This window comes from Schistocerca americana, chromosome 8 (genome assembly GCF_021461395.2).
Source record: "Schistocerca americana isolate TAMUIC-IGC-003095 chromosome 8, iqSchAmer2.1, whole genome shotgun sequence".
Classification (NCBI taxonomy): domain Eukaryota; kingdom Metazoa; phylum Arthropoda; class Insecta; order Orthoptera; family Acrididae; genus Schistocerca; species Schistocerca americana.
The window spans coordinates 38,208,800-38,236,590 of record NC_060126.1 but is presented as its reverse complement, the minus strand read 5'-3'; the positions used below and the strand labels follow the sequence as shown (position 1 = coordinate 38,236,590).

General features: G+C 38.4%; 1 protein-coding gene across 2 annotated transcripts in view; it reads right to left on the bottom strand.

Moving 5' to 3' along the window:
* Positions 1-27,791, bottom strand: part of LOC124545137 (proline dehydrogenase 1, mitochondrial-like) — a 272,802-nt gene that overhangs the window by 7,764 nt on the left and 237,247 nt on the right. For both annotated transcript variants that reach the window (XM_047123961.1, XM_047123962.1), the window contains 7 exons: positions 21,436-21,500; positions 20,531-20,715; positions 19,361-19,535; positions 18,761-18,871; positions 17,588-17,719; positions 17,092-17,288; positions 16,016-16,104 (listed from right to left, as the gene is read on the bottom strand). In XM_047123961.1, coding sequence (XP_046979917.1) covers positions 16,016-16,104; positions 17,092-17,288; positions 17,588-17,719; positions 18,761-18,871; positions 19,361-19,535; positions 20,531-20,715; positions 21,436-21,500 — 954 coding nt within the window. The remainder of the gene's footprint in view (positions 1-16,015; positions 16,105-17,091; positions 17,289-17,587; positions 17,720-18,760; positions 18,872-19,360; positions 19,536-20,530; positions 20,716-21,435; positions 21,501-27,791) is intronic.

Sequence of the window (27,791 nt, the reverse complement as noted above, 5' to 3'; positions counted from 1 at the left end):
TAAACAGTCCTCCAAAGTAGTACATTCAGTCAACGATTTAACAATTGCAAATTTCAGGGAAAGCCTACAGCAGTTGACTGGGATGAGGTGTACCGTGAACCTGATGCCAATTTAAAATATAATTTATTTCATGACATTTTTGTAAATGCATTTGAAAACTGCTTCCCCAAGAAAATAGTTAAATATACTCATAAGAAACCTTGTAACAAACCATGGCTTACTAAGGGTATAAAAATATCTTGTAACCGGAAAAGGGAAATGTATCTGACAGCAAGAAAGAGTAGTGACCCAGAAACTATCAAACATTATAAAAACTACTGTGTTATATTAAGAAAAGTTATTAAAAAATCCAGAAGTATGTGTATCATGTCTGAAATCAGCAACTCTGATAATAAAATTAAAACAATTTGGAATATTATTAAAAGAGAAACAGGTCAACCAAGAGCACAGGAAGGCAGTATTACCATCAAATTGAATGAAAACTTTACGAACAAAAAGTCAGAAGTTGAAAATATTTTTAATAATCATTTTCTAAATGTTGTGGATATAGTAGGATCCAGGTGTTCATTAGAAGATGCTAGGCTGTTAATGGAAGAGGCCATACCTATGCAATTTGATACAATTGAAATCTCACCCACTTCTCCCTCTGAAATTAGTAAAATAATAAACTTGCTTAAAAGCAAAAACTCACATGGAATTGATGGCATTTCCAGCAAAACACTAAAAGCTTGTTCTCAACAGATAAGTAAGATTCTCAGCCACCTGTGTAATAGCTCTCTGGAACAGGGCATTTTCCCTGATAGACTGAAATATGCTATTGTTATACCTTTGCATAAAAAGGGGGATAGATCTGATGTTAACAATTACCGTCCAATCTCCCTTCTAACAGCTTTATCCAAAATTTTTGAGAAAGTAATGTAGTCAAGAGTAGCTTCACATATCTGTAAAAATGAAGTACTAACAAAATGTCAGTTTGGTTTCCAGAAAGGTTTTTCAACAGAAAATGCCATATATGCTTTCACCAATCAAATTTTGAATGATCTGAATAACCGAACACCACCCATTGGGATTTTTTGTGATCTCTCAAAGGCTTTTGATTGTGTAAATCATGAAATTCTGCTACACAAGCTCAAGAATTGTGGCATGAGTGTGACAGTACACAAATGGTTTAATTCGTACGTAACTGGAAGAGTGCAGAAAGTTGAAATAAGCAGTTCCCATAATATGCAAAGATCAGCACATTCCTCAAACTGGGGAACTATCAAGAATGGGGTTCCACAAGGGTCAGTCTTGGGTCCTTTGTTGTTCTTAATATATATTAATGACTTGCCATTCTATATTCATGAAGAGGCAAAGTTAGTTCTCTTTGCTGATGATACAAGTATAGTAATCACACCTGACAAACAAGAATTAACTGATGAAATTATCAATACTGTCATTCAGAAAATTACTAAGTAGTTCCTTGTAAATGGACTCTCACTGAATTTTGATAAGACACAGTACATACAGTTTCGTACAGTGAATGGTACGATGCCCTTAATAAATATAGACCTTAATCAGAAGCATATAGCTAAGGTAGAATATTTCAAATTTTTAGGTGTGTCCATTGATGAGAGATTAAATTGGAAGAAACACATTGATGATCTGCTGAAACGTTTGAGTTCAGCTACTTATGCAATAAGGGTCATTGCAAATTTTGGTGATAAACAGTTTAGTAAATTAGCTTACTACACCTATTTTCACTCATTGCTTTCATATGGCATCATATTTTGGGGTAATTCATCACTGAGGAATAAAGTATTTATTGCACAAAAGCGTGTAACCAGAATAATAGCTGGAGTCCACCCAAGATCATCCTGCAGACATTTATTTAAGGATCTAGGGATATTCACAGTAGCTTCTCAGTATATATACTCTCTTATGAAATTTGTTATTAACAACCAAACCCAATTCAAAAGTAATAGCAGTGTGCATAACTACAATACTAGGAGAAAGGATGATCTTCACTATTCAAGATTAAATCAACTTAGGCACAGAAAGGGGTGAATTATACTGCCACTAAAGTCTTTGGTCACTTACCAAATAGTATCAAAAGTCTGACAGATAACCAACAAGTATTTAAGAAGACATTAAAAGAATTTCTGAATAACAACTCCTCCTACTCCATAGAGGAATTTTTAGATATAAATTCAGAATAAAAAAGAAAAAATTATAAAAAAAAAAATAAACACAAAAAATAAAAAGTTGTTATATTAACTTAGGTATGTTGTTAAATTAACTTAATTATGTCATGTATTGGAAAATTTGACTCGTTCCGCATCATTAAGAAATATCGTATTCATGATCCATGGAACTAGTATTAATCTAATCTAATCTGTGCAAGGTGTCATAGGGGTGAGGAGGGAAATGGATTCAGGGGAAATGTCCTGGGAAGGGCCTAAGGCCTTAAGCAGGGATTGGAGTTTTTTTTTTGTTTTACTTCTGGGATAGGACCACTCCGGCAACATTCATAGGCGGAGGAGTCAGACAATTGGCAGAGGCCTTCTGCCAGGTAGTCACTGTGATTCATCACAACAACCGTGAAACCTTTGTCTGCAGGTAGAATGTTAGATCGGGATTTGTTTTAAAGCTTGTATGGCTTTTCTTTCTTCTACAGAAAGGTTGGTGTTCTGAGGAAGGGACCTGGGGAAGGACAGTGAGGCTTAGTTGGAGGTAAGGAATTCCTGGAAAGTTACCAGTGAGTGGTTAGGTGGAAGGGGGAGAAGATCACAGTTTGATGGTTGTATGAACTGGAAGAGGTAGGATTCAACCTAGGAATTAGAGTGGTTTTGGTTGGAGGGATTGGCAGCAAGGACATGCTTCCACTGCAGGAATTGGGAGGAGGGGAGTAGAACTTCGCAAGTCCAGCATGGTTAAATTTGGAGAGGATTGGAACTTCTGTGGAGCTGAGGATTTTGGTGGAAAGGTTAACAACAGTGTTACGGGAATGTCTGGGCTCTGGGTTTGGTGGAGGTTTTGTAGGGAGTTTTGGGGGTGTGGCAAGATGAAAAGGTCAGCGAGGCAGGATTTAGCAGCTATGAGGGGTGGACAACGGAGCACTGTGGCTATGATAGTGGTTTGGCACCCTGAGGTGGCAGCAGGATGTCAGCAGGTTGGATAATTTATGGAGATAGTGTCTGGAATGCTCTGCCAGGTGCTGGAGAGCAAGGGATTCAATTTTGGAGATGTGATGTACGGAGTAGGCATTGCATAGTAGTAGTAGTAGTAGTAGTAGTAGCAGTAGTAGTACTATCTTGCAGAGGGAGCAGAGATGGTTCTGGGATGCCTGTGCCATGGAGATGTGTTTTTGCAGTACCATTGCAGTACCATTGAGAGGGCCATGGATTGGCAGAATCTGAAAAAGTGTTGGTCATTGTGAAAGGAGGGGGGTATATCGTGGCTTAGGCAGCATTTGAGAAACAGGATATGGGACTGGGTTATATTCATGAAAAAGGATATCAGGGTTGCCACAAGTTTCCCAAAATGAAATTCCCTGATATTTATCTGATTTCCAGACACGTTTTAACATTTTTCCCCGACAAATTTTTAGATCTCAAGGGTAAGGCAAGATGTAAGTTGACAACATGTCTTTGCAGCTATGGTACAAGAAACAATACTGCAAACAAGGAAATTTCTAAAGAAACTTGCAAGCAAATGGCGTTTCCTGATGTGGGCAACAATCTTAAGTACTATCACCACCATATTTTGTAATGATATAGATGGAGAAAGCAAGCCAAATGGTTTGTGTGTTTCATTAAGACCACTGATGTTATTTTATTTCAATAAAATTAAACACATTTGGTGACAAAAATATGCATTTTCTTGGAGTCCAAAGACAAGTTCAAAATACCTTCACTGATTTCAGAAACAACCTTAGAAAAAAGTAAGAAGTGTATAAGGTGGGGAAGAATTGTGTAAACTAACACTTTAGGTGACCACCAATAAAATGTTGGTCCTACAATGTTTGTTATTGTCGGTTATTACTGACTGTGTTACACTTATTTTACGGGTATTGCGCAATTTTTCTTTCGAGAAATATATGAGTACAAAGCGTACAAACTGCCAGCGACTGACACAGTTTCCTTCTCCTTATCATCCATACTTTCAAACATATGTAACTAAGTGCAAAAATGTACTAAAACAAATAAAATGTCTAAAATGTCACCCCGTACAACGTACTTGTGGTGAGACAGTCACAATTCCTGAAATCCATCACACATGGCCTCTGGCCTGCTGAAGAGCACCGCAGTTCTGGGTTCATGGATAAACCATGAAAATCTGCTGCATTATGCCACACACAGACAGACTCAACCTGCGGGCAGATCGGTAGGACTAGATCCGACGAGAATGATGCAGAAATGGGCAAAATAGATATTGATGGCTGTGAGAGCAGCATATGTAAAACCATGTGCAACCACAGAAAACTGCACACAAATGCATTAAAAATGTACAGAAATGTGGGTGACAAGGAACAATGAGGTATGGAATTGAGAGAAAGAGAAAGAGAGAGAGAGAGAGAGAGAGAGAGAGAGAGAGAGAGAGAGAGAGAGAGAGAGAGACGATAAGTGAAGAGAGAGAAGGCGTGGGGATAGGTAAGGTCAAGGATCAAAAGTTCATGAGGAACCATCGCCTATAAACTTTGCCAGAGTGATCCCATCCCAGAAGTCCAAAAAAACTCCAATCCCCACTAAAGGCCTTAGGCCCTTCCGAGAAAATCTCCCCTGAATCCATTCCCCTCTTCACCCCAGTGACACCCACTTTCTACATGCTCCCCAAAATCCACAAACCCAACAATCCTGGTTAGTTAGTGTGCCCCCACTGAAAGAATTTCAGCACCCATTGACCAACACCTCCAACCAATTGCCCATAATCTAGCCTCCCACGTCAAAGTCACCAACCACTTCCTTCACTGACCACCATCCCCACCCCTTTACCTTCCGGATCCCTATTATCCCTGTTGACGCCACCTTCCTATACAGCAACATCTCATTCCCATGGTCTTACTGTTCTTTAACACAACATTTCCCAATATCCTTCATGCTCCAAATCCAGAACCTCTCTCCTCATACACCTTTATCCTAACCCATAACTACTTCTCATTTGAAGGGAAGGTATGTAAATAAATCCCTTGTATGCCAACTTTTTTATGGGCTGTCTAGAGGAGATCGTCCTAGCCTCTCAAAATAGCAAACTTCTAGTCTGGTTCTGGTTCAGGTTCATTGAAGATATCTTTATTATCTGGATCCAGAACCAAGACACACTTTCTTTGTTCCTTCACAACCTTCTCTCCCATCCGCTTCAGGTGATTCCCCTCCAAGCCAGCATGCCACCTTCCTAGTTGTTGACCTCTTGTCTCTGATGGCTCCATCTGCACCTCTGTCCACATTGAACCTACGAATCACCAACAGTATCTGCATTTTGACAGCTGTCAACCCTTTCACACCAAAAAATCTCTCTCATATAGCCTGTCCACCCAGGAATGATGTATCTGCAGTGACAAAAACTCCCTTACTCCGTGTGCTAACGGTCTCACCAAGGCCTTTACACACAGGCACTATCCCCCAGACCTAGTCTGCAAATAAATCTCCCATGTCATTTCTCCTCACAACTCCTATCCTCCCACCACCCCCAAAAATCATCCACAAAGGGGTGCCATTTTCCATCTCTGCTGCAATCATTACAAAGCTTTTTACATTGGTATGACTACCAACCAGCTGACCACCAGGATGAACAGCCACCGCCAAACTGTGGTCAAGAGCAAAGTTGACCACCCTGTGGCACAACATGCAGCTGAACATAACTATTTCAATAGCTGCCTCACTACCCAAGCCATTTGGGTCCTTCCCTTCACCAGCAGCTTTCTGACCTGTGCATATGGCAGTTACCCTTATAACACATTCTCTGCTGCCATAATTATCCTGCCCTCCACCTGCAGTATCATACTGTTACCACACCCTCCACCCTACAGATTCCACCCCCGTGTCCTATCAGATCCTTCCCATTCTCATCTCCCACCCTCTTATTTGGAGCCCTCTGCCAACGCATCCACCTGTCTGTCCCACTCTCTTCATTTATTGTTCATTTCTCCCGATCTCCCTACCCCACAACTTCCTGGCATGGCACCTGCTGGAGTCTAGTCCCTGCACACTCCACCAGACAGTGTTTGCCTCTCTCCCCACCAGTATGCTGCTGTTCCTTCCCCTTCCCCTTTCCCTTCTCCACCCCCTGCAGATTGCTGCTTGCATTCCACATGATGTTGCATTCTGGCCCGAGATACTGGAGTTGGCAGTTTTGTGTGTGTGAAGTGTGCTTGAGCATCTTAATCAAACCTGTCTGCAACTTTGTGTGTCTTCTTTATGGTAAGTAATAATCCATCTTTCCCTACATTGTTGATATTGGTATTGAGAGCTTCCACTGTGTTAGCAGAACACAGCCTGAGAGATAAAATCTTCATAAAACAAACATCTTACAATTAGTTTATTTCAATTAATGAACTATTTTAATTATCATATGTTTTTACAAATACAAAAAAGTATCTACAGTCAGACAGTAATGCCCGAAAGTGACAACCAGTCCAGAGCACTCCAAGTCACTCGGTATAGAGTCCCCAGATCACTGTCAAATGCTCAGAATGGGCACTCTGTAACAATGAGTTCTACTGTTTGGACCACCACTCTGTAGTCACAGTCAGTAGATGAATGGAAACATCACTTCTTCAGAGTGTAAACACATCTCCCTTGACCTGCTCTAAAGCAGTTCAGCCTTGACCAGGTTTAGCACTGTAGTTTGAATCCCTCAACCTTTTTTGTCAGATCTAGGATCAGATGAATGTTGCTGTGTGAAAGTTTGTCCCAGGGTTGCCGCCACTTGGAGGCAATGTCAAAAGAACTGATACTTTCTGAAGTGACTGAGTGTGGTTTACATGATTACAAGTGAGTAGTTGGTGGATCCTTTGGGCTGTCATCTAAGGGAGAGTTCTTATGAGATGTGATCTTCTTGAGCAAGTTTATCTTAGCTGCTTTCCTCCTCAGGACTTGTGGAGCAACATTAGATGGAACAGTTAACTACCAAATGGGGGTAAATCTAACAGTCCCAGTGGTGTCTTCATTAAGGTACTTTCGATGTGTGTGCGCGCTATTTTTCTACACAGGAACACAATATTCTCCAGCAGAATACACAAGACCAAGTGAGCAGAGTGTGAAGTATTTGCGTCTGCACCTCAACTGCTTCTAGCAATCTTTTGAAGTGGGTTCATTAGAGCCAAGTTTCTTATATATCTTGATGTACTGTCATCTGGACATCAAGGACCAAGCCACAGCAATTCCTAGGTAAATGGGATTGTAGTTATGTGGTACTACAATTTAGTTGAATATCACATGCAGTTTCTTTTGACCTCATCTGTTTTTTAGATGGAACATAGTAACTCCAGTTTTAATTGGGTTATGCTGATGTCCCCATTTATACAAGTAATCACTTGTCAGCACATTCTCACAGTGTGTAAAGTATGGAAGAATAATGTTAGGTCATCTGCATACTAAATTCTCATAGAGTCCATGTCTGGCTTGTCATAGGTTGAACAGAATGGCGACCAGAACTGATCCGCAAGGTAGGTCATTTAAATGAACCCTTCAGCTGCTAGCATATCCATTAAGGAACAACTTTAAGTGCCTCTCAGAGAGTATGCCATTTATTATAACGCCAACTTCTGACATGGAGCAATTTCAGCAAACTTTGATAGCAATCCCTCCCTCTACACAGTGCATTAAGCTGCCATAAGATCCACAAAAACTCTAGCTAATTTGAGGCCACATTGAGATGCAGCTTCTACTTGAGTTGTCAGCCTTAAGACCCGTTCACAGCAGCTACATTTCCTAAAGCCATCTTGTTCAGCAGGGACAAATTGATTGGTGGTCTCTCAAATGCAATTTAGAATAAGCCTGTCTATTAGCTTACAGGTCATGCTGAGTAGCGATACTGGTCAGTAGTGACAAACATTGGTTCCACCTTTGTCTGGCTTCAGGATGGCAATTATCACATTGGTTTTCCACTGTTTGTGTGTGTGTGCGCCTTGTCTATTTCAGTTTTCTAAATCTTCATTAGAGTGGCTACAGCAGAACTGGTTTTCATGCTTATGACTGTGCTTTACAACCCTTGGGACTGTACCAAGTTTTCTTATAAGGTTACAGGCTCTCTGACTAGAATATGCGAAGTTGACTCCTGCCATTTTTTACAGGCTCTCTGACTAGAATATGCGAAGTTGACTCCTGCCATTTTTTATGGCATTTTTCTCTTCTGTTCTATCAAGAGCACATCAGCTATTGTACCTTTGCTAGATTACCGATATTTGGTGTGTAACTCATCACATTCTTGATACCACCCGGGAATGCACTCCTTGCAGAACTCAAGTGAAATATTTGCAAGTCGAAAACTCCATCGAAGTTGCGGAATGGTTGTAACTGGTGGAGGTTCTGTGCCTTAATGAATTATGACTAATCTATGCAGGATATATGGGAAACAATTTCTGATTAGAGTTACAAAACTATTGCCATCTTTGAACTAAATATTAAGCATTAAACAACCCAATGTAGTGTTTTATTTTTTCCACTGTCACATTACCCTGTTAAATCAATAATCAAGTGAAAAAGTGACTTTGACAAGAAAGAAGTTACATCAATCCACCTAACATAATTGTTTTCCTTGCAATACAGAGTCAAACATCACTGTCACAATGGTGTACCACATGGCAGTGAGAGGAAATAATGAAATGGGTGACAGTGTACCATCTGTTGTTTAAATCCATCATCATACTGTGAGACAGTGAGGGATCACCCCTGCCTCCTTGAGCTTGTGATGCTGATGCTGTGTCAGGATGGAACTTAGAGCCTACTCTTCACACCAGCTTTTCGTTGTAGCTCATAATTAATCCTTTGACTGCTACAGACATGCTCGCTGCATTCTGTAGAGAGTGCAGCTCTGTCATCAGCCTGTACTGCTGGCTGTGCTGGGACATTGTATTCTATCCACTACCTGTATACTGGTTCTTCCACACAGCCCGACTCCACTGTGCTGAATATCCCTGTAATGCTGGGGCTGAAGGTTTTGTTTGGCGATCTGGGTTTTGCTGCCCACAATACAAAATAAATAGTCACCCCAACACATGTTTTTCACTCTAAAACTTTTCTAGAAATGAATCACAGCACAGCCTACGAATTACATCTTTCCTGGAGTTTTCCAAAGGATATTACAAGCCTATGATGATAGCAACATGTCCCTTTGGATTCAGCTCAGTAACTTACTGTTATTTCATATTTACTCGTCCATAGACTTGCTGTCCTGCATATATTCATAACTGTAATAAATCAAGGAGAAGATCAATCTATCAGTGGTATCACTCTTATTGGTAGTCTTTGTGAAAAAAATTTGATTCCTTCACATCTTACAATATGATATTATTGCTCAATAAATTACTGTATTTCCTTTTGCTTTTCATCTTAGTTACTAAGCTGTATCCAGTGAAGTAAAGCACTGCATAATATTTTAAGAATTTTGTGCAAACTTTGTGTAGTGTTCGTTTTACATTATTGATTGCTATGTATGAAACGTAGCTAGCATAGAAAAATTGTATTTAATGCTGAGAACAGCATGAACCATAAACCATGGACCTTGCCATTGGTGGGGAGGCTTACGTGCCTCAACGATACAGATAGCCATACCGTAGGTCCAACCACAACGGAGGGATATCTGTTGAGAGGCCAGACAAACGTGTGGTTCCTGAAGAGGGGCAGCAGCCTTTTCAGTAGTTGCGGGGTGCAACAGTCTGGATGATTGACTGATCTGGCCTTGTAACACTAACCAAAATGGCCTTGCTTGTCTGGTACTGCGAACGGCTGAAAGCAAGGGGAAACTACAGTCGTAATTTTTCCCAAGGGCATGCAGCTTTACTGTATGATCAAATGATGATGGCGTCCTCTTGGGTAAAATATTCCGGAGGTAAAATAGTCCCCCATTCGGATCTCCGGGTGGGGACTACTCAAGAGGGCGTTGTTATCAGGAGAAAGAAAACTGGCGTTCTACGGATTGGAGCGTGGAATGTCAGATCCCTTAAACGGGCAGGTAGGTTAGAAAATTTAAAAAGGGAAATGGATAGGTTAAAGTTAGATATAGTGGGAATTAGTGAAGTTCGGTGGCAGGAGGAAGAAGATTTCTGGTCAGGTGAATACAGGGTTATAAATACAAAATCAAATAGGGGTAATGCAGGAGTAGGTTTAATAATGAATAAAAAAATAGGTGTACGGGTAAGCTGCTACAAACAGAATAGTGAACGCATTATTGTGGCCAAGATAGACACGAAGCCCACGCCTACTACAGTAGTACAAGTTTATATGCCAACTAGCTCTGCAGATGACGAAGAAATTGATGAAATGTACACTGCTGGCCACCGTAAATGCAACACCCTGAAGGAAGCATCCGAATCAAGTGAAATTTACACCATGGGTTTGCAGCGATGAGATATGCAACTGATTAGAATTTCACCGCAGATGCACATCACGCGCACCTGTGGCGCCACCTCATTTAAGGCTTGGCGATTTCGACGAGTGTACGTTCAGCACGTGTGATTACCTTGTGGTTGTTTCACAAGACGATCAGTTATGCCTCGTAGACAACAGCGAACATCTTTTAATCAAATATCCGAGTTCGACAGAGGAAGGATAGTGGCTTACCGAGATTGTGGATTATCATACAGAGAAATCGCTAGTCATGTTGGACAAAACCAAACAACTGTAATGCGGATATGTGACCGTTGGATGCAGGAGGGTACGATGGACCGACGTGGTCGATCGCATTCACCTCGGTGCACCACTGCACGTGCTGATAGGCAAATTGTGCGCATGGCAGTGACGGATCGCTCAGTGACATCCAGAATCATAGCACAGCACATTGCGTCTGTAACGCATCATCCAGTGTCTGCACGTACCATTCAACGCCGTTTACAGCAGAGTGGTCTGTCCGCAAGACGTCCATTGCTTCGTCTACCATCGACGCAGAACCACAGACATCTCCGTCGCCAATGGTGTGATGACAGACGGATGTGGACGGCAGAATGGAATGACGTTGTCTTTACTGACGAGGCACGCTTCTGTCTGCAGCACCACGATGGTCGGATTCGAGTGTGGAGACACCGTGGAGAGAGGATGCTGGACAGCTGCATTATGCACCGCCACACTGGTCTTGCACCGGGTATTATGGTATGGGGCGGTATTGGATATTACTCTCGCACGCCTCTAGTACGCATTGCCGGTACTTTAAATCGCCGGCACTACATATCCGAGGTGCTGCAGCCAGTTGTCCTTCCTTACCTTCAGGTCTCGGCCACAGCCATATTTCAACAGGATAATGCGCGACCACAAGTGGCACGCATTGTCCAAAGGTTCTTCGTCAATAACCAGATTGAATTGCTTCCCTGGCCGGCTCGCTCTCCGAATCTTTCGCCGATAGAAAACATGTGGTGCATGGTTGCTCAACGAGTGACCCAGATTACATCCCCAGCTGCCACACCAGATGATCTTTGGCAACTTGTTGAAGCTGCTTGGGCTGCTGTACCCCAGGAACACATCCAACGTCTCTTTGACTCAATGCCGAGGCATGTGGCAGCGGTGATCTCCAACAATGGCGGCTACTCTGGCTACTGATTCTGGCAGGAACCACATGTCACAGACTTCTGTAAACGTAATCATTTGATACTTGGTCAACATGTTATCTACAAAATAAATCTTGTTGTACTACCTCTTGTCTTTCTTGGTGTTGCATTTACGGTGGCCAGCAGTGTATGATGAAATAAAACAAATTATTCACGTAGTGAAGGGAGACTAAAATTTAATAGTCATGGGTGACTGGAATTCGTCAGTAGGAAAAGGGAGAGAAGGAAACATAGTAGGTGAATATGGATTGGGGCTAAGAAATGAAAGAGGAAGCCGCCTGGTAGAATTTTGCACAGAGCATAACTTAATCATAGCTAATACTTGGTTTAAGAATCATGAAAGAAGGTTGTATACATGGAAGAACCCTGGAGATACTAAAAGGTATCAGATAGATTATATAATGGTTAGTCAGAGATTTAGGAACCAGGTTTTAAATTGTAAGACATTTCCAGGGGCAGATGTGGACTCTGACCACAATCTATTGGTTATGAACTGTAGATTAAAACTGAAGAAACTGCAAAAAGGTGGGAATTTAAGGAGATGGGACCTGGATAAACTGAAAGAACCAGAGATTGTACAGAGTTTCAGGGGGAGCATAAGGGAAAAATTGACAGGAATGGGGGAAATAAATACAGTAGAAGATGTATGGGTAGCTTTGAGGGATGAAATAGTGAAGGCAGCAGAGGATCAAACAGGTAAAAAGATGAGGGCTAGTAGAAACCCTTGGGTAACAGAAGAAATATTGAATTTAACTGATGAAAGGAGAAAATATAAAAATGCAGTAAATGAAGCAGGCAAAAAGGAATACAAACATCTCAAAAATGAGATCGACAGGAAGTGCAAAATGGATAAGCAGGGATGGCTAGAGGACAAATGTAAGGATACAGAGGCTTATCTCACTAGGGTAAGATAGATACTGTCTACAGGAAAATTAAAGAGACCTTTGGAGAAAGGAGAACCACTTGCATGAATATCAAGAGCTTTGATGGAAACCCACTTCTAAGCAAAGAAGGGAAAGCAGAAACGTGGAACGAGTATATAGAGGGCCTATACAAGGGCGATGTACTTGAGGACAATATTATGGAAATGGAAGAGGATGTAGATGAAAATGAAATGAGAGATATGATATTGCGTGAAGAGTTTGACAGAGCACTGAAAGACCTGAGTCGCGACAAGGCCCACGGAGTAGACAACATTCCATTAGAACTACTGACAACCTTGGGAGAGCCAGTCTTGACAAAACTCTACCATCTGGTGAGCAAGATGTATGAGACAGGCGAAATACCCTCAGACTTCAAGAAGAATATAATAATCACAATCCCAAAGAAAGCAGGTGTTGACAGATGTGAAAATTACTGAACAATCAGTTTAATAAGCCACAGCTGCAAAATACTAACATGAATTCTTTACAGATGAATGGAAAAACTGATAGAAGCCAACCTCGGGAAGATCAGTTTGGATTCTGTAGAAATGTTGGAACATGTGAGGCAATACTGACCTTACAACTTATCTTAGAAGAAAGATGAAGGAAAGGCAAACCTACGTTTCTAGCATTTGTAGACTTAGAGAAAGCTTTTGACAATGTCGATTGGAATACTCTCTTTCAAATTCTGAAGGTGGCAGGGGTAAAACACAGGGAGCGAAAGGCTATTTACAATTTGTACAGAAACCAGATGGCAGTTATAATAGGCGAGGGACATGAAAGGGAAGCAATGGTTGGGAAGGGAGTGAGACAGGGTTGTAGCCTATCCCCGATGTTATTCAATCTGTATATTGAGCAAGCAGTAAAGGAAACAAAAGAAAAATTCGGAGTAGGTATTAAAATCCATGGAGAAGAAATAAAAACATTGAGGTTCCCCGATGACATTGTAATTCTGTCAGAGACAGCAAAGGACTTTGAAGAGCAGTTCAACGGAATGGACCGTGTCTTGAAAGGAGGGTATAAGATGAACATCAACAAAAGCAAAATGAGGATAATGGAATGTAGTCGAATTAAGTCAGGTGATGCTGCGGGAATTAGATTAGGAAATCCGACACTTAAAGTAGTATGGGAGTTTTGCTATTTGGGGAGCGAAATATCTGATGATTGTCGAAGTAGAGAGGATATAAAATGTGTAGACTGTCAATGGCAAGGAAAGCGTTTCTGAAGAAGAGAAATTTGTTAACATTGAGTACAGATTTAAATGTCAGGAAGTCGTTTCTGAAAGTATTTGTATGGAGTGTAGCCATGTATGGAAGTGAAATGTGGACAATAAATAGCTTAGACAAGAAGAGAATAGAAGCTTTTGAAATGTGGTACTACAGAAGAATGCTGAAGATTAGATGGGTAGATCACATAACTAATGAGGAGGTATTGAATAGAATTGGGGAGGAGTTTGTGACACAACTTGACTAGAAGAAGGCATCGGTTGGTAGGACATGCTCTGAGGCATCAAGGGATCACCAATTTAGTATTGGAGGGCAGCGTGGAGGGTAAAAATCGTAGAGGGAGACCAAGAGATGAATACACTAAGCAGATTCAGAAGGATGTAGGTTGCAGTAGGTACTGGGAGATGATGAATCTTGCACAGGATAGAGTAGCATGGAGAACTGCATCAAACCAGTCTCAGGACTGAAGACCACAACAACAGCTGAGAACCGAATGATATATATCACGATTCTTAACATACTGATTGTACATATACAGGATGAATGCATGTATTGCACCCAGAGTTCTGTCAATGTGCAACGTGAATCACTTCGTCATATTTCATAAACTGTTCAAGGTATTGAAATGAGGTGTTTTGCAAATGATAGCATGCAAAGTATTGCCATATGATCAATACTCTGAACTTTATGATCTGCTGAGATACAGTCATAAATATTGTTTTCTCCAGTGAAAAGATGTATTACAGTTAACAGCATTTAATAACTCACCAAAAAAGGATTTTGTGGTATTGCACACATTAATATCTATGCTAATCTACTTGGGATAGTAAGCTTTAATTGAAACCTGTTTGTTTTACATCACAAGATATAATCACTAAGTGTTTTAATTCTTTCAGTTCCCATTGATACCTTTTGTTTATTTACAATCTCTAGAATACTTTATAGTTACATGTAATGCCATAAGCTTATCCACTACTCTCTCCAGCAACTCAACTTCAAGTGTCTTGATATGGAAGCATCTGATACTTTTTATGCTTCAGTTTCTTTTTTCCTGTTATGCCAAGTACAAGGTGTAATTACCTGACACCATCTTCACGATTTCTTCCTCTGCACAACTACAATGGTGAGCCATATTATCAGTCAAATATGAAGATGAAAACAGCAATGCAAAGAAGACCACAACAGCAAATACACACAGCCCAACTGACAGAAATCTGCTCAACACTCAGGCTGGAAACACAGCTACTTGGCCACTCTCCGTTCCTGCCCTGTTAAAAAGATGGGAGCACAAAGGAGGCAGCAAGCGTGCTTGCATTTACAGATCTGGAGCACCTGACAAAAATCGAAGCAGTGTGTAAGGGCATTCAGAGCACTCGGGGACAGTAGCAGTGGTGTGCGTTAACACGTCCAAAGAAGTAAAGGGGTTAAGACTCTTGTTTTCATGTCACTTAACAATGCATAACAAAAGTATGTCACTATTATCATAGCGATGTGACAAAGTATTGTGTGACCTCACAGGCATGAACTTTCAAGGATCATTCATTTGTCTTTATGACCCACTGACTCACAAGCAGCAGAACTTCATTGTATCACTCAGAATGTAATACAATTTTAGGATCTACCAACATGTAATACTGCTAACAGAAATTTGCTACCAAAACATATAAGAGCACACATATGTAATCAATGCTTCCACTACTAACAGCTACCAAGAAACAACAGAGGCGTTGTTCATTACAGATTACAGTCAGATCCTATTAAAATGTTTCCTGTTTTATGTTCTGGACTGTTCTATATCATCTTCCTCATTTAAACTTCTCGCATCACAAAAATGTTAGGCAAATGTGCAAAACTCTCGTAGCAAATTTTCATCTTTGCACTGTCTTCGATTTTGTACGTGTCACATCAGCCATCTTCAACATTTTACCCTGTTAAATCTTATCCTGCACCCCATTTCTTCACAGTATGCATACAGAAGTGTTAATTATCCATGCAGTTTGCCGTACCTTATCAACTGCCTAAGTGACTATCAGTTTTATCACAAAGTAGTAGTACTGATCTCTCTCAAGATTTTCCGCAACCCCAGTCATATGTAACAATGGCAAATTGTTGTAAACTATGTCACTCACCTAGAGGGAATGTAATGTAGTCACACATTCCCAGTAGTTGTCCAAAGCAAATTACTTTGTCTTCTGGTGAGAGGCCAATCTCCTTCATTCTAAAAGGAGGAGCAGAGTATTAGTACAATGTGACAGTTTAAGATTGTTGAAATGTGTGACATGTTAGTTCATATCTTACACACATGTGACTATATATGTTCAACTAGAGGAAAGAAGCTACAAACTTACTTTTTCCTAGATGCACATTTTGTCAAAGCATTATAGGATGAGAGAGTTATATGCAACAGATGCTGTAGTTCTAAAATACATGTAAAAGTACTGCAGTCAGAAGTATATATAATACAGTTCTTCATTCTAACTTTGAATTTCGTGATGCAGTGGGCTGAAAGGACACATTACAGACATTCGTTTCAGCATATTCAGATAAGAACACAAAAATACTGTTGATCACGTGAATACAGTAAAACAGACATGAGGTTGCTGTGTTTTGGCCACACGTGACATTTCCTTACTCAGAACATGTTCCACATGACCGAAATAAATCATTTTCACCACTACAAACTGAAGCTTATTATCAGCTTAACTAAACACTCGAAACATTAAGACATCATATATGGTTGTTGAAAATAATTTTAATGAAAACAAAAGCGAGAAAGACAAGAAAAAAGCGATAGAATAGCAGAAAGCATTTGTGGTAAAGTGTCTGAGTAAAAGAATCACAAGAATGCAGTACTAGACCAGTATAAATGATAGAAACAAACACAAATGAAACCAATAGACAGAATATCTCTCTGTGTGCGCGGGCGTGTGTGTGTGTGTGTGTGTGTGTGTGTGTGTGTGTGTGTGTGTGTGTGTGTGTGTGTGCGCGCGTGTGCGTGCGTGTGCGTGTCCTATTGCAGAGGAAGGACTTTGTCTGAAAGCTGTAACATTTAGCAGTTGTTTTCGTTGTGCTTGTCTGTGATTCAATGTCACCTCCATGTGATGAGTAGGAATCTGACCTCTCCACATTATTGTTATGTTATTCCATCCTCAACTTTCCTGTCTGTTTTCTTTTTGTAACAGATAGTCTTGCATATTGTACTCACTTTTCAATAGCAAAACGAACAGTATCTTCATTGTGACTGGCAACCATTATACCAATCTTCTTCTCCTCTCCTGCATCCTTTAGATCCTTTATCCTACGAAGGCACTCAGTCAGTGTACGGTGGTACATCTCAGTCGTCGCCTCAAATGAAGGATTTGTTGGATCAGGATACCCGAGGGCTGCAGCTCTAGCGCGTTCCTATAGAATGGAGACAATGGTCATTCCATATTAAACAGTACATCTTTAGCACTTTGTAAGATAACTCAGATGTTACTATTACAAAAAATAGCATCTAACACAGTCGAGTTCAAAAGAACACAGTTTAATAATTTGAAAGCACATTGAGGCTATGTGTTTTGTGTCCTTTTTCCAGCCACCATTTGAAGATGGAAAACTATAACACACTTCAGAAAATATTTTTACAAATACTCTCTACAATTCCAGATAATAATGCAAAAACCTGATTCTGCAAAATTAAACGTGTAACACATTTTTACCTGTTCCAGGTAAGCTCCACGCACAAGCTTTGCTCCAAAGTAGAAATTCTGCCTCTTTGCTTGTTCCAGATCTGTGGTACACTCATTATATGTGTCCTTCAGGTAGCACTGATATGTGTTAAATACAACAGCCTGCAATGAGAATGCACAGCATTCAGTAATTTAAGATATTAGTATTATCAATTCATAGCATTACGTTTTCTTTTTACTAAAATAGCTTTCAATAATTACATGCATCAGTCACAGTGACTATGAGCACAAAGGTGCTAGTTGATAAAAAGGTAAATAAAGGACACTGAAAAATTTTGGGCAAAGGACAAGTTGAGTTAGAGACAGTTGCTTGTTAATTAAGTGCACAGAGCTTATTTTTGAATGCTTTCTCTTTGCTACTGTAGAGTTTGACTTGTTCCATATCCTCAGAAGTTCTCCTTCAGAAGTTCTCCTTCACAATACAATCTTCACTTGAATGGATGAACAAATGATAACACAATCTTTGTTGTGGCATCCTGTGGCATTTTATGGGGAGGGGAGAGGAAATAAAATATTTATAGACATACATCTGCACCTACAGACATACTCTGCAAGCCACAGAGTGGCACTTGGTGGAAATCTACCCAACTTACAGTAGCCTACTAAAATTGGAAACAATTTTATAGCAGCTGTCCTCCCACACTTATCTTCTTTCCAAGTGAAGACTTCAGACACTATTCACACTTCGTAACTACTCCTTCAGTGATTACTATTACGGTATTAAACTTCCCAAGAGCATTTAAAATTGATTGATTCATTGAATGAATGAATGGTCCTGCGGTGGCGTTCTCACTTCCAGCGCACGGGGACCTGGGTTTGATTCTCGGTGGGGTCAGGAATTCTCCCTGCCTCAAGATGACTGGATCATCATCATCATCATCATCATCATCATCATCATCATCATCAACAACAACAAAAACTCATTTCCATTATGGTCAGAGGAAGGCAATGGCAAACCACCTCCACTAGGACCTTGCCTAGTCGGCGGTGCGGGTCTCCCGCATCGTCCCCTACGCTCCTGGGAGTGTGGGACCTCATTCATTCATTTACAATTAGAAACTAAAAACCGCAAGAACAGCTTTGAGTGATGAAGTCAAAATGTATTTTTAATAGTTATCTTCAAATAAAATTATAGAAGCTTACCTTTTTCTTGTTATATTTTCGCATGAATTCTACAGTGATACGAGAAATTGCAGGTTGAAAGTAAGTCTGCTCAGCATCAATCATTATACGTACATCCAGATCTTGTGCCATCTGAAATTAAAAACACTAATTAAGATTGGGTATTATGCCTCATTATCACGACCACGACCACCACCACCACCACCACCACCACCACCACCACCACCACCATTTTTTTCAGCACTTTGAAGGTTTATGTCCCACAGTTCAGTATTCACTGTGCAAAATTCATATTTTAGTTTTCATAGTCTCTCTCTCTCTCTCTCTCTCTCTCTCTCTCTCTCTCTCTCACACACACACACACACACACACACACACACACACACACCCACACCCACACCCGCACCCGCACCCGCACCCGCGCGCGCGCGCGAAGAATCTCTGTTTTCATGTAAAAGGCAATCATGGTAAGTACAGAAACTTCTCCAAAGTTACGCAGTTTGAATTTTTACTTGTCACCCTGAAAGCATAGTTCGTAAGACAACTAAGGGAGGGTCCTTTTGCCAATTTTTCCAGCCAATAACATGCTAATTTGATATATAACATTTCAAACATACAAACCTTTGCAAGAGTGTTTATACGACGAATCATGTTTCTAAACATTTCTTCTTCTTTTGAGGTAAGCTGTGTGATGAGCCGAACCATTCGCCCTGTTTTGAGATCTGGCACTCTGAAGGTCTCACTCAGCTGCTGATTTTCGTCTATGATGCCACTCCAAGGAAACAGATGGATCATCCTGAGAAACAAAGATACCATCCAATGGTCATCATTCATTGCTATAAATATTTGTGGTCACTATCCTAAGTTGTGAATTTTTTTCTGTTACTGATAAAAATAATTAGAGTTAGTCTTTTGCAACACACTACTATCATGTTCTTTGTTTAACTAACAATATCTTCTAACTGTTTTGGTAACTTTACTGACATGTAAAGAAGTATATTGTCAATATTAAGGAGGAACACCAATAGAAATAAATGAATGGATGAGAGAAAACACAGGAATTGATATATCATAGTGAGTGTTATGTAACTGAACAGGAGACTGACTGGCAATACAGCCATGTGGACTCTCAGAAAATACAGAAAGAAATTCCTTTGCTGAATTTATCATTACAAAAAAAAGAACTAGATGAATGGCCTGTTGAGGTCAGCATCAAGAAACAAGAATGGCATACTGCTGCTTCTTGATGATGGATGCTGCTATCTGAGCTTTGTGTGGTGTCTGTGAACCATTTCTTATGTATTTCTAAATCAGCGACAGATGTTAGCACATTTTTTTAAAAAAAATGTTACATATATTTATCATTTGTAGAAGTCATATTAGGTGGACAGATCTGTAAATAAAATGTGTCTTATGGAAAATAAAGTATGTCCATTGGCCAAACAATGGACGTACACATCAAGGAAGCAATAAACACATAATGAAATAACCTGTTAAGAACCTTGCTAAAGATGTGGTGCAGCTGTACAAAACATGCAACTCAACTGCTTCTTTTCTAGATCAGTTAAAATACCTAAAATAATAAGATGAAATATTTGCTTTAAAAAATTCAAACGAAGCTAGGAACAGTTGTTATCATCCAGAAAAACAATACTTCGTGTTTTAAATAAAGTAATTCACATTCATTTAACCTTACATTTATATTCCTGGTCCACACAATTTGACAAAAATTAAATTCAATAAAGCAGCATAATTGTAAGCCAGTCACATTTGGAATTAGCTGCAACTCACCCCTCCTGGTCATACGTGATCTTGTCGAGGAACTTTTTGACTGGCGCTTCACTCAGCAGACATGCCTGCGCGAACTTCTTCTCGAGAACTTCGGGTCCGACATGGTGTGAGATAACACTGCCCGTACCACCGACAACGTCGGTCAAATATTGTCGTGTTCGCATTATCACTTCCGACAACTGCAACTGTTCAAAAATTTAAGAGCAACATCATTAGAAGATGAGAAGATCATTCAACTATTATGGATTCTCAATGTATTACTACAGGAAGGCATAGATAATAAATAGGCCCTCTGAAAAACAATAATTTAATCTCTGCTAATAGCATTGGTGTTTGTTGCATCCAAGACTGCTGTGTGATAAGCAAACCTAGAACAGTGAAAACATTGCAGTTCAAATTGCATATGACAACAAAAGTTCAGACTTTCTGTTGTCAAGAATGAATGAGATTTAACTGTAAAAGCAACTTAAGAAGCATATTGGAGACATTTCAAGCTGGCTGTTAGCACCTGAGAGATTGAGAAGAAATTATAAAATATCACAGATATACAAGTGTGTAGCAGGAAAGAACAGTAAGATATGCTCTAAGAAGATGAGAAACTTAGGGGTAAGTGGAACTTCATCTTGACACAAACTTATTATTCCTATATTTTTACCATTTAAGACAGCTCATTTATTTGAAGTTCAAACCTCATCCTAAATCTGTTACCTGCAACAGCCATTGTTCTCATTTCAGCAAATAGCAAACAGCGTTCATATTCACAATTGATTTTACAAATATTTTTAACAGATTTTGAAAAAGTTTTCTAAGCTAATGCAAGAGACTTTTGTAGGAAAATTTCTAATTTTATCGTGGATTAAAACATTATAGTCTGACAAGAGGCTGTTTCCTGAAGAATTACTTACCAAGAGCTGTGGTCTTCCAAGTGCTGTAAGTTTGATAGCACAAAACCCTGTCCCATATGTTGCACCTGCAAAACAATATGTATGTTCAAAAAAGACAGACTGGAGAGCATGGAGTTTTGTTTCCTTGGCACAGATTTTGAAATAGGAATATGCACCACTATTCTTTTAAACGAATTTCAGTGTTACAGTGTAGTTTTACTCTGATAGTAGTTATCATTACTAAATAAGAGAAAGGTTTCTTTTGTTGTTATTTTCACAGTTATTATTTTAGTAGGTCGTCTTACTGATGAATATATTTCAAGGGCATTTTGAAAACATCTTGTAACATAAGATATATAAAAATTTAGGCAGACTCCATAATTCACAGACCAAGGCTTTGGAAAATTATGAGCAACCACTACAAGAATGATTTATTTTTTTAAAGAATCTAAAGTTTTCCCTAGAGGGATTAGAGAGCTCTTACTTTTCAGAGTACAAAACGTGAACCTCAGAAGCACTAGTGTTCCAGAGAGAGAGAGAGAGAGAGAGACTACTTCCTAATGCATAAAGTGAAAAGTGAGTCAGTTTAAACAAACTACTCACAGCCGAGGAACAGAATGAGTGTGATATTATTTGACAGCAAAAAAATTATGAATATGATATATGCAGCAAAATACTTCCAACTGTATCATCAGAGTTGTTTAACCAAATACCTTTTCCTAGCAGCATAATTCCTGTGTTGGAATGAGATATGGCAAACTATCAGCAGGAGGCACAAAACTACCAAATTTGTACATGATCAGTAACCCAAAATTTTAGCACTCCGAGTACAAATGTAACATCTCAAATCTAACATTCACTCAGCATGACTCCACCAATAGGCATAATCCTTAAAACCAAAGTTTTGAATTACTATTCCTTATTAAGCACAAACATTCTGACACTCTTATAATTTTAAAGCTTATACTGAACATTCAGCTACTGCTTAGTATATGCTTTCTTAACAGTTACAATGGGTCACTTTTAAAAATGTGTGTACAACAATTTACAGTTAAGAGCAATGTTTGTGCTTAGTTTCTTGAAGAGTATAAATGTCTCTTCTAGTGGTATTTCCAAAATAGCAGGAACAAATGGCTTATTGCACTCTAGACAAACATAGAACCTCCACTATATAGCATTCAAACAGTCATTAATTTTGGCGAATTCTGATATATTCAAAAGGGTTTAAGCACATAGATGAAGCTTAAAGGTACCAAAAGAACTGCCTTGTAGTGACTAAATATCATGAACGTGAATATTTTTTACAATTCTCTTTCTTGCGTCTGCAAGAAATTTCATTAAAAATGTTTATTTTGATGTGAATAATATCTGAAAGTGTTTGAAGAAGCCACCCAACCATAATGAACACAAAAAGCTAATTCAGGGATCAATAAGAGTGTTTTATATCAACACAAAAATGCTTCTAGAGTATTCATAGGCTTCAGTTTAAGCAGTTGAATTCTAAAACATAACTAAGTTACAACAGGTCTCCTTCTTGTGAGTAAGTAGACAGTGTCTATACAATAAGGTGATTAAACAGGCAAGTTACTTTCACTCTCAAATGATGACTGAGAAAGATCTCAGTATGGCTGTATGGCAGTAATGACTAGAAAGAGATTCAGTAAATTTCTGTGAATTAAGTGTCATGAACATTCTGTAAATAGTGAATAGTGTCTTTCTTTTATGAACCTAATAACTGTATCACCTTGCACTTTTAGTGTAACAATTAAGATACTAAAAAGTAATTATGATGGTCACAATTCCAATTTTACAGTTAACCAAGAAAAATGCTGTTTTCTGAAAATGTAATATTGAGTAGCTACCTATACAGTTAAACATTTCAGTTCATATAACCATAAATCTGCAGTGAAGTAAGAAAGAAGGTTCACCTTTTTATGAGAACACTTTCGTTTTGTTTAACCCCAAACACACTTCACCCCAGTTGTGACATCTCCAGTGGATTTCATCTTAAGTTGTTGAAAGCCACAAGGCACACATAATGTAAAAAAAGAAAGAATGAAAAGAAAAACCCACTGAAGATGCCACAACCACAGTGAAATATTTTTGTGGACTATACCAAATGAAAAATTGTGTTCTTGCAAGAGGGCAGATACTCCTTAATTTGTTATTTTCTGCAAGCATGGGAAAATAGCTAAAATTTCCATCATCAAAAATCTGAAAAAAAGGTACCTCAACTAGTGACAATTATCATATAAAGTAACAAATGTGCGACCAGCAATTAATTCTTGAGCAATATTCACATTCTTGCAGAAAACGTTCTCATATCAGCGTTTCAAGAGGATGCTTTTTTTTTTTAAATATCACAATTTACATTCTTTAGCTCAAAACAGTTTGCTGTCTTGCTAGAAACTGCAGATAATTTCATTAAAAAACTATATCTGAATTCAGGATAATTTACAAGAATGTTTCTCTTGAGAAGAGAAAATATTTAAAATTTTTAAGTCAACAGACTAGCAACTAACATTACACTCGTTATCAGTAACCTACAAAGTATGTCAATCTTTCAATTAAAATCATTACTTTTGATTTTCACTATGTAATAAATAATACATGATAAACTGCCTAATGCAACTGTTTACAGCCAGGAGACATGCAATATGACAAAATATTTTACACCGAGATAAAAACTTAAATGAAGAAATTTCATGCTCACATTTAAGAATCTATCCACGGCAATGGGGTGCTGCTATGACATAAAGAACCAACTTGCATGGTGTGTAACTGTAAAGGATTATTCATAATTCAGTGAGACACGTCAGTCCACGATAAGCAGCAGCACAAAAGTCTCAGTTACTTAGAACATGACAGTCTTGTGTCAGAAAGTTTTTAAATATCAAACTGTGGCTAGCACCACCCTGTGATAGATGCTTCAACCAGATTAAGAGGAATTTTATTTTGTCAGTACTAGTTTAGAACAGCAGGGAAGGTAAATCTGCTCTGGTTTGAAACAGAATGTTTGTTTGGAAGTATGATACTCTACTAAAAAAAAAAAAATATCATGGAGACGAGTGCTATTAAGTGAAGTTAAAAACCCATTTAACTTTATTGCAGTGTCACCAGTGGTCAAATTGTTTTTTCTATAGAATTCATTTTATAGACTCAATGCCTTCACTGTTTAGTGAGTTGTCTCCTTTATTACTAAATGCTTTAAATTTTGCCAGAACTGTCTTTGACAGTCTTAAAGTAATAAATCAAGCATATTTGTAAATGGCCTAAATGTTTCCATAAACAACTCTTTGTGGAATGTGTTTACACCTGTACAAAAGAAATGTTCCAAATCACATCATTTACTATGAATACAAAGTAAGATGAACAAAATCGACTAATTTAATGACACTATGATATATTCTACCCAGATACTGGCATTAGTTTTGAGCCATGCAAAGCACATTATCTCATTGTAACTAAATATATAGCACTGCATTCAAGTGCATGAGGACAAAATGTTTGAAATTTGAGCTTTGTGAGACCCCACTAAATGGTGTTAAAGTAAGTGATAAAATGACCACTGATGATTCTTTTAAAACATGCCCTTACTAAGCTATTATACGTTTATAATAGTAGGTGTGAACCCAGAAAAGTGAACAAGTATAATGCAACAGTTCTGCTTGTTTGTATCCACTTAAAATAGACTTGTTCTACTTTCAGTGAAAGGGTAAACAACAGTTATCAATACTCTGAACCACATCAAGGACAAACAAACAGTACCTGAAACACACATGAAAACTCAATTAATACCTGTACACTCATTTTGTGGTTAAATTGAACATGTGGAGTGTAACATCCGAAGTTTAACACACACATTTGTCCAAAAAACATTTTGGAGGACTGATTATAGATCCACAATATCACAAATAATTTGACTACTGGATCTCCTACTCAAGATTGGAACATTTAATAGCGAAATTTTATCATCATTCAGTCTGCCTGTAACTATAGTGACCTCATTGTGCCTTTTCTGAATTGCTTTAGCTCATGAAGTTTTGCTTATGACTCACAGAAGAATTTTGATTATCATCATCTTTTGCTAGAAAAAATGTTAATGTTTTAGATAATATATCCTGCATCTCTGTTATTTAGGCAAAGATTCCATTTAAATTTGTCATATCTGCCATTGCTAAATGTATTCATCCTTGTTTTACAGATACACCTCATCAGAAACAACTAACAGGAAAAAGTATTGATCTTTGGAAACTTCAGCTACAGATGCACCTTGTCAGAAACAACTAAAAGGAAAAAGTATTGAACTTTGGAAACTTCAGCATGTATAATCAGTATTTCATGATTTTGAAAATATGGCAGAGTGCCTCAGGATTTTTAACAAAATACATACAAAATTAAGGACGATTACTGTAAATATGTAAACAGCAATATTTTGTGCATTATCTACAGAAATATTAGTCATGCTCATGAAAAGTAGGCAAAAAAAAAAAAAAAAAAAAAAAAAAAAAAAAAAAAAAAAAAAAAAAAATCCACAAAACTGGAAAACGATGTATTATTGAAAGATTGAGTACTTTAAGAAACTGACAACTGTTTTGTAAGATAATATTTTTACCTATTTCATACACTCGCAATATCTTCAAAAGCAAATCCTTAGTAAATTTGTCACCAATTCTGACAGAATAATTATTTAATTTCTTGCAATCAAAATATTTGAAAGTCAGCTCAAGAAAACTGAAGGTGAAAATAAATTCCACTTATAGTGATCTTGAACTAAACAGATAATTAATAATGGTGTAGCATTGCTGAGATAAATGTAAATCATCAGTGCCACTAAAATGATATGTTTCTCCAGAAAACATCTGGAAGCTGGTCTACTATTTCTTCAATAATTAGTTTGCAATCATTGCTTCCCTTTATTTTTTTCACTGAAATAATTTTGTTCAGTAGTTTCACAAACAGATGTGCATTTTTTTTAAAGATTGCAAAACAATTTTCCCCCATTTCTTTTTAGCTCACACAATTTATTTACTTTGTTGCTTTGATGCAGCCCAGCTTCCAGGTATACAACAGTTCAAATTTAGGCATTAACATGGAAGGAGGTTGGCTCCAGAGAAACTATATCCTTATTGGTATTGTTTCTCTCCAGCAGATCAAGGAAACAGATGAGAAACAGTGGAGCAGTAATGGATAAAGAATTAAAACAGTCCAGCCATAAAGTATCATACTGCCCTATTTAGGGCTGAAATTGATTACTTTTACTTTATATACACTTTGCTATGCATTTTTTCTCCACTACTGAATGTGCTCAACAATACTCCAACTACTGTACAGTAATGTGGCCATTGTCTTTACACTTAATGCCATACTGATAGTAGACATCAATGAAAGTGCAGCTAAATGCATAACAATTAGGTAATTTAAGGATCAAGTTTTTAAAGAAAAAAATTAAACTAAGACCATACTTTTGCACAGCCATGCTACATTGACAACTGTCTAGGTGGTAGAGATATATCTTTGTAAACTGCTCACTACATTAAGAATACCCACTTTAAAAATTTCTTGAGAGCAATGATTTTTTATTAGCATTCAGCAATGATGCATTCATTCCCAACAATGACACAAGTACAAAGTTACATAAAAAGCAATATGCCTGTAGCACAGTATCTAGAGGCAAAAAATGTACTCTCTCCTCGCACCAAAAGCATAGATCAGCATCCTTGATTAAATGAACAGACGAAAGGAAAAAATCTTCAGCTGGCTATCAAAAATAAATTGAGACACAGAATAGCTGACACAGCTTACCTTCAGGAGGTGTCCATAAAATCCTATCATTTCAAAAACTCATAAGAATTCTTAGAGACAGAATTGTGGTTTGTTCTAGAATGTTTACTAGCTCTCAAAGTTTGTTACTTTGTCCGTCATTGCAGATTTTACTGTGAGTGCATCAAAATGGTGACAGGCCAGCAGAAAGCACAATGTGTCATCTTATAATTTAGTGGAATAGAACAGTAAAAAATGCAGGGTATGATTCCACATACATCGGAGATTGCGATATAATTGTGCAATGTTTATGTGAAGCTATATACATGCAGAAGTTTAAAGTGTAACACTGCTAGCTTACTGTATCTATGAAAACTGGTTGACTTACTATAAAATTAAACCAGTAGTATTCAACTGTGATCAATTTACAGGAAGACTGTACTACAAGCTACACAATATGTTAAACCAAATGTAAACACATGCTGATATTATCCTTTGTAGGATTAATGTAGAATTAACATACAAAAGAATAAATGAACAATGGAAAATACAGAGAGAGAGAGAGAGAGAGAGAGAGAGAGAGAGAGAGAGAGAGAGAGAGAGAGAGACAGACA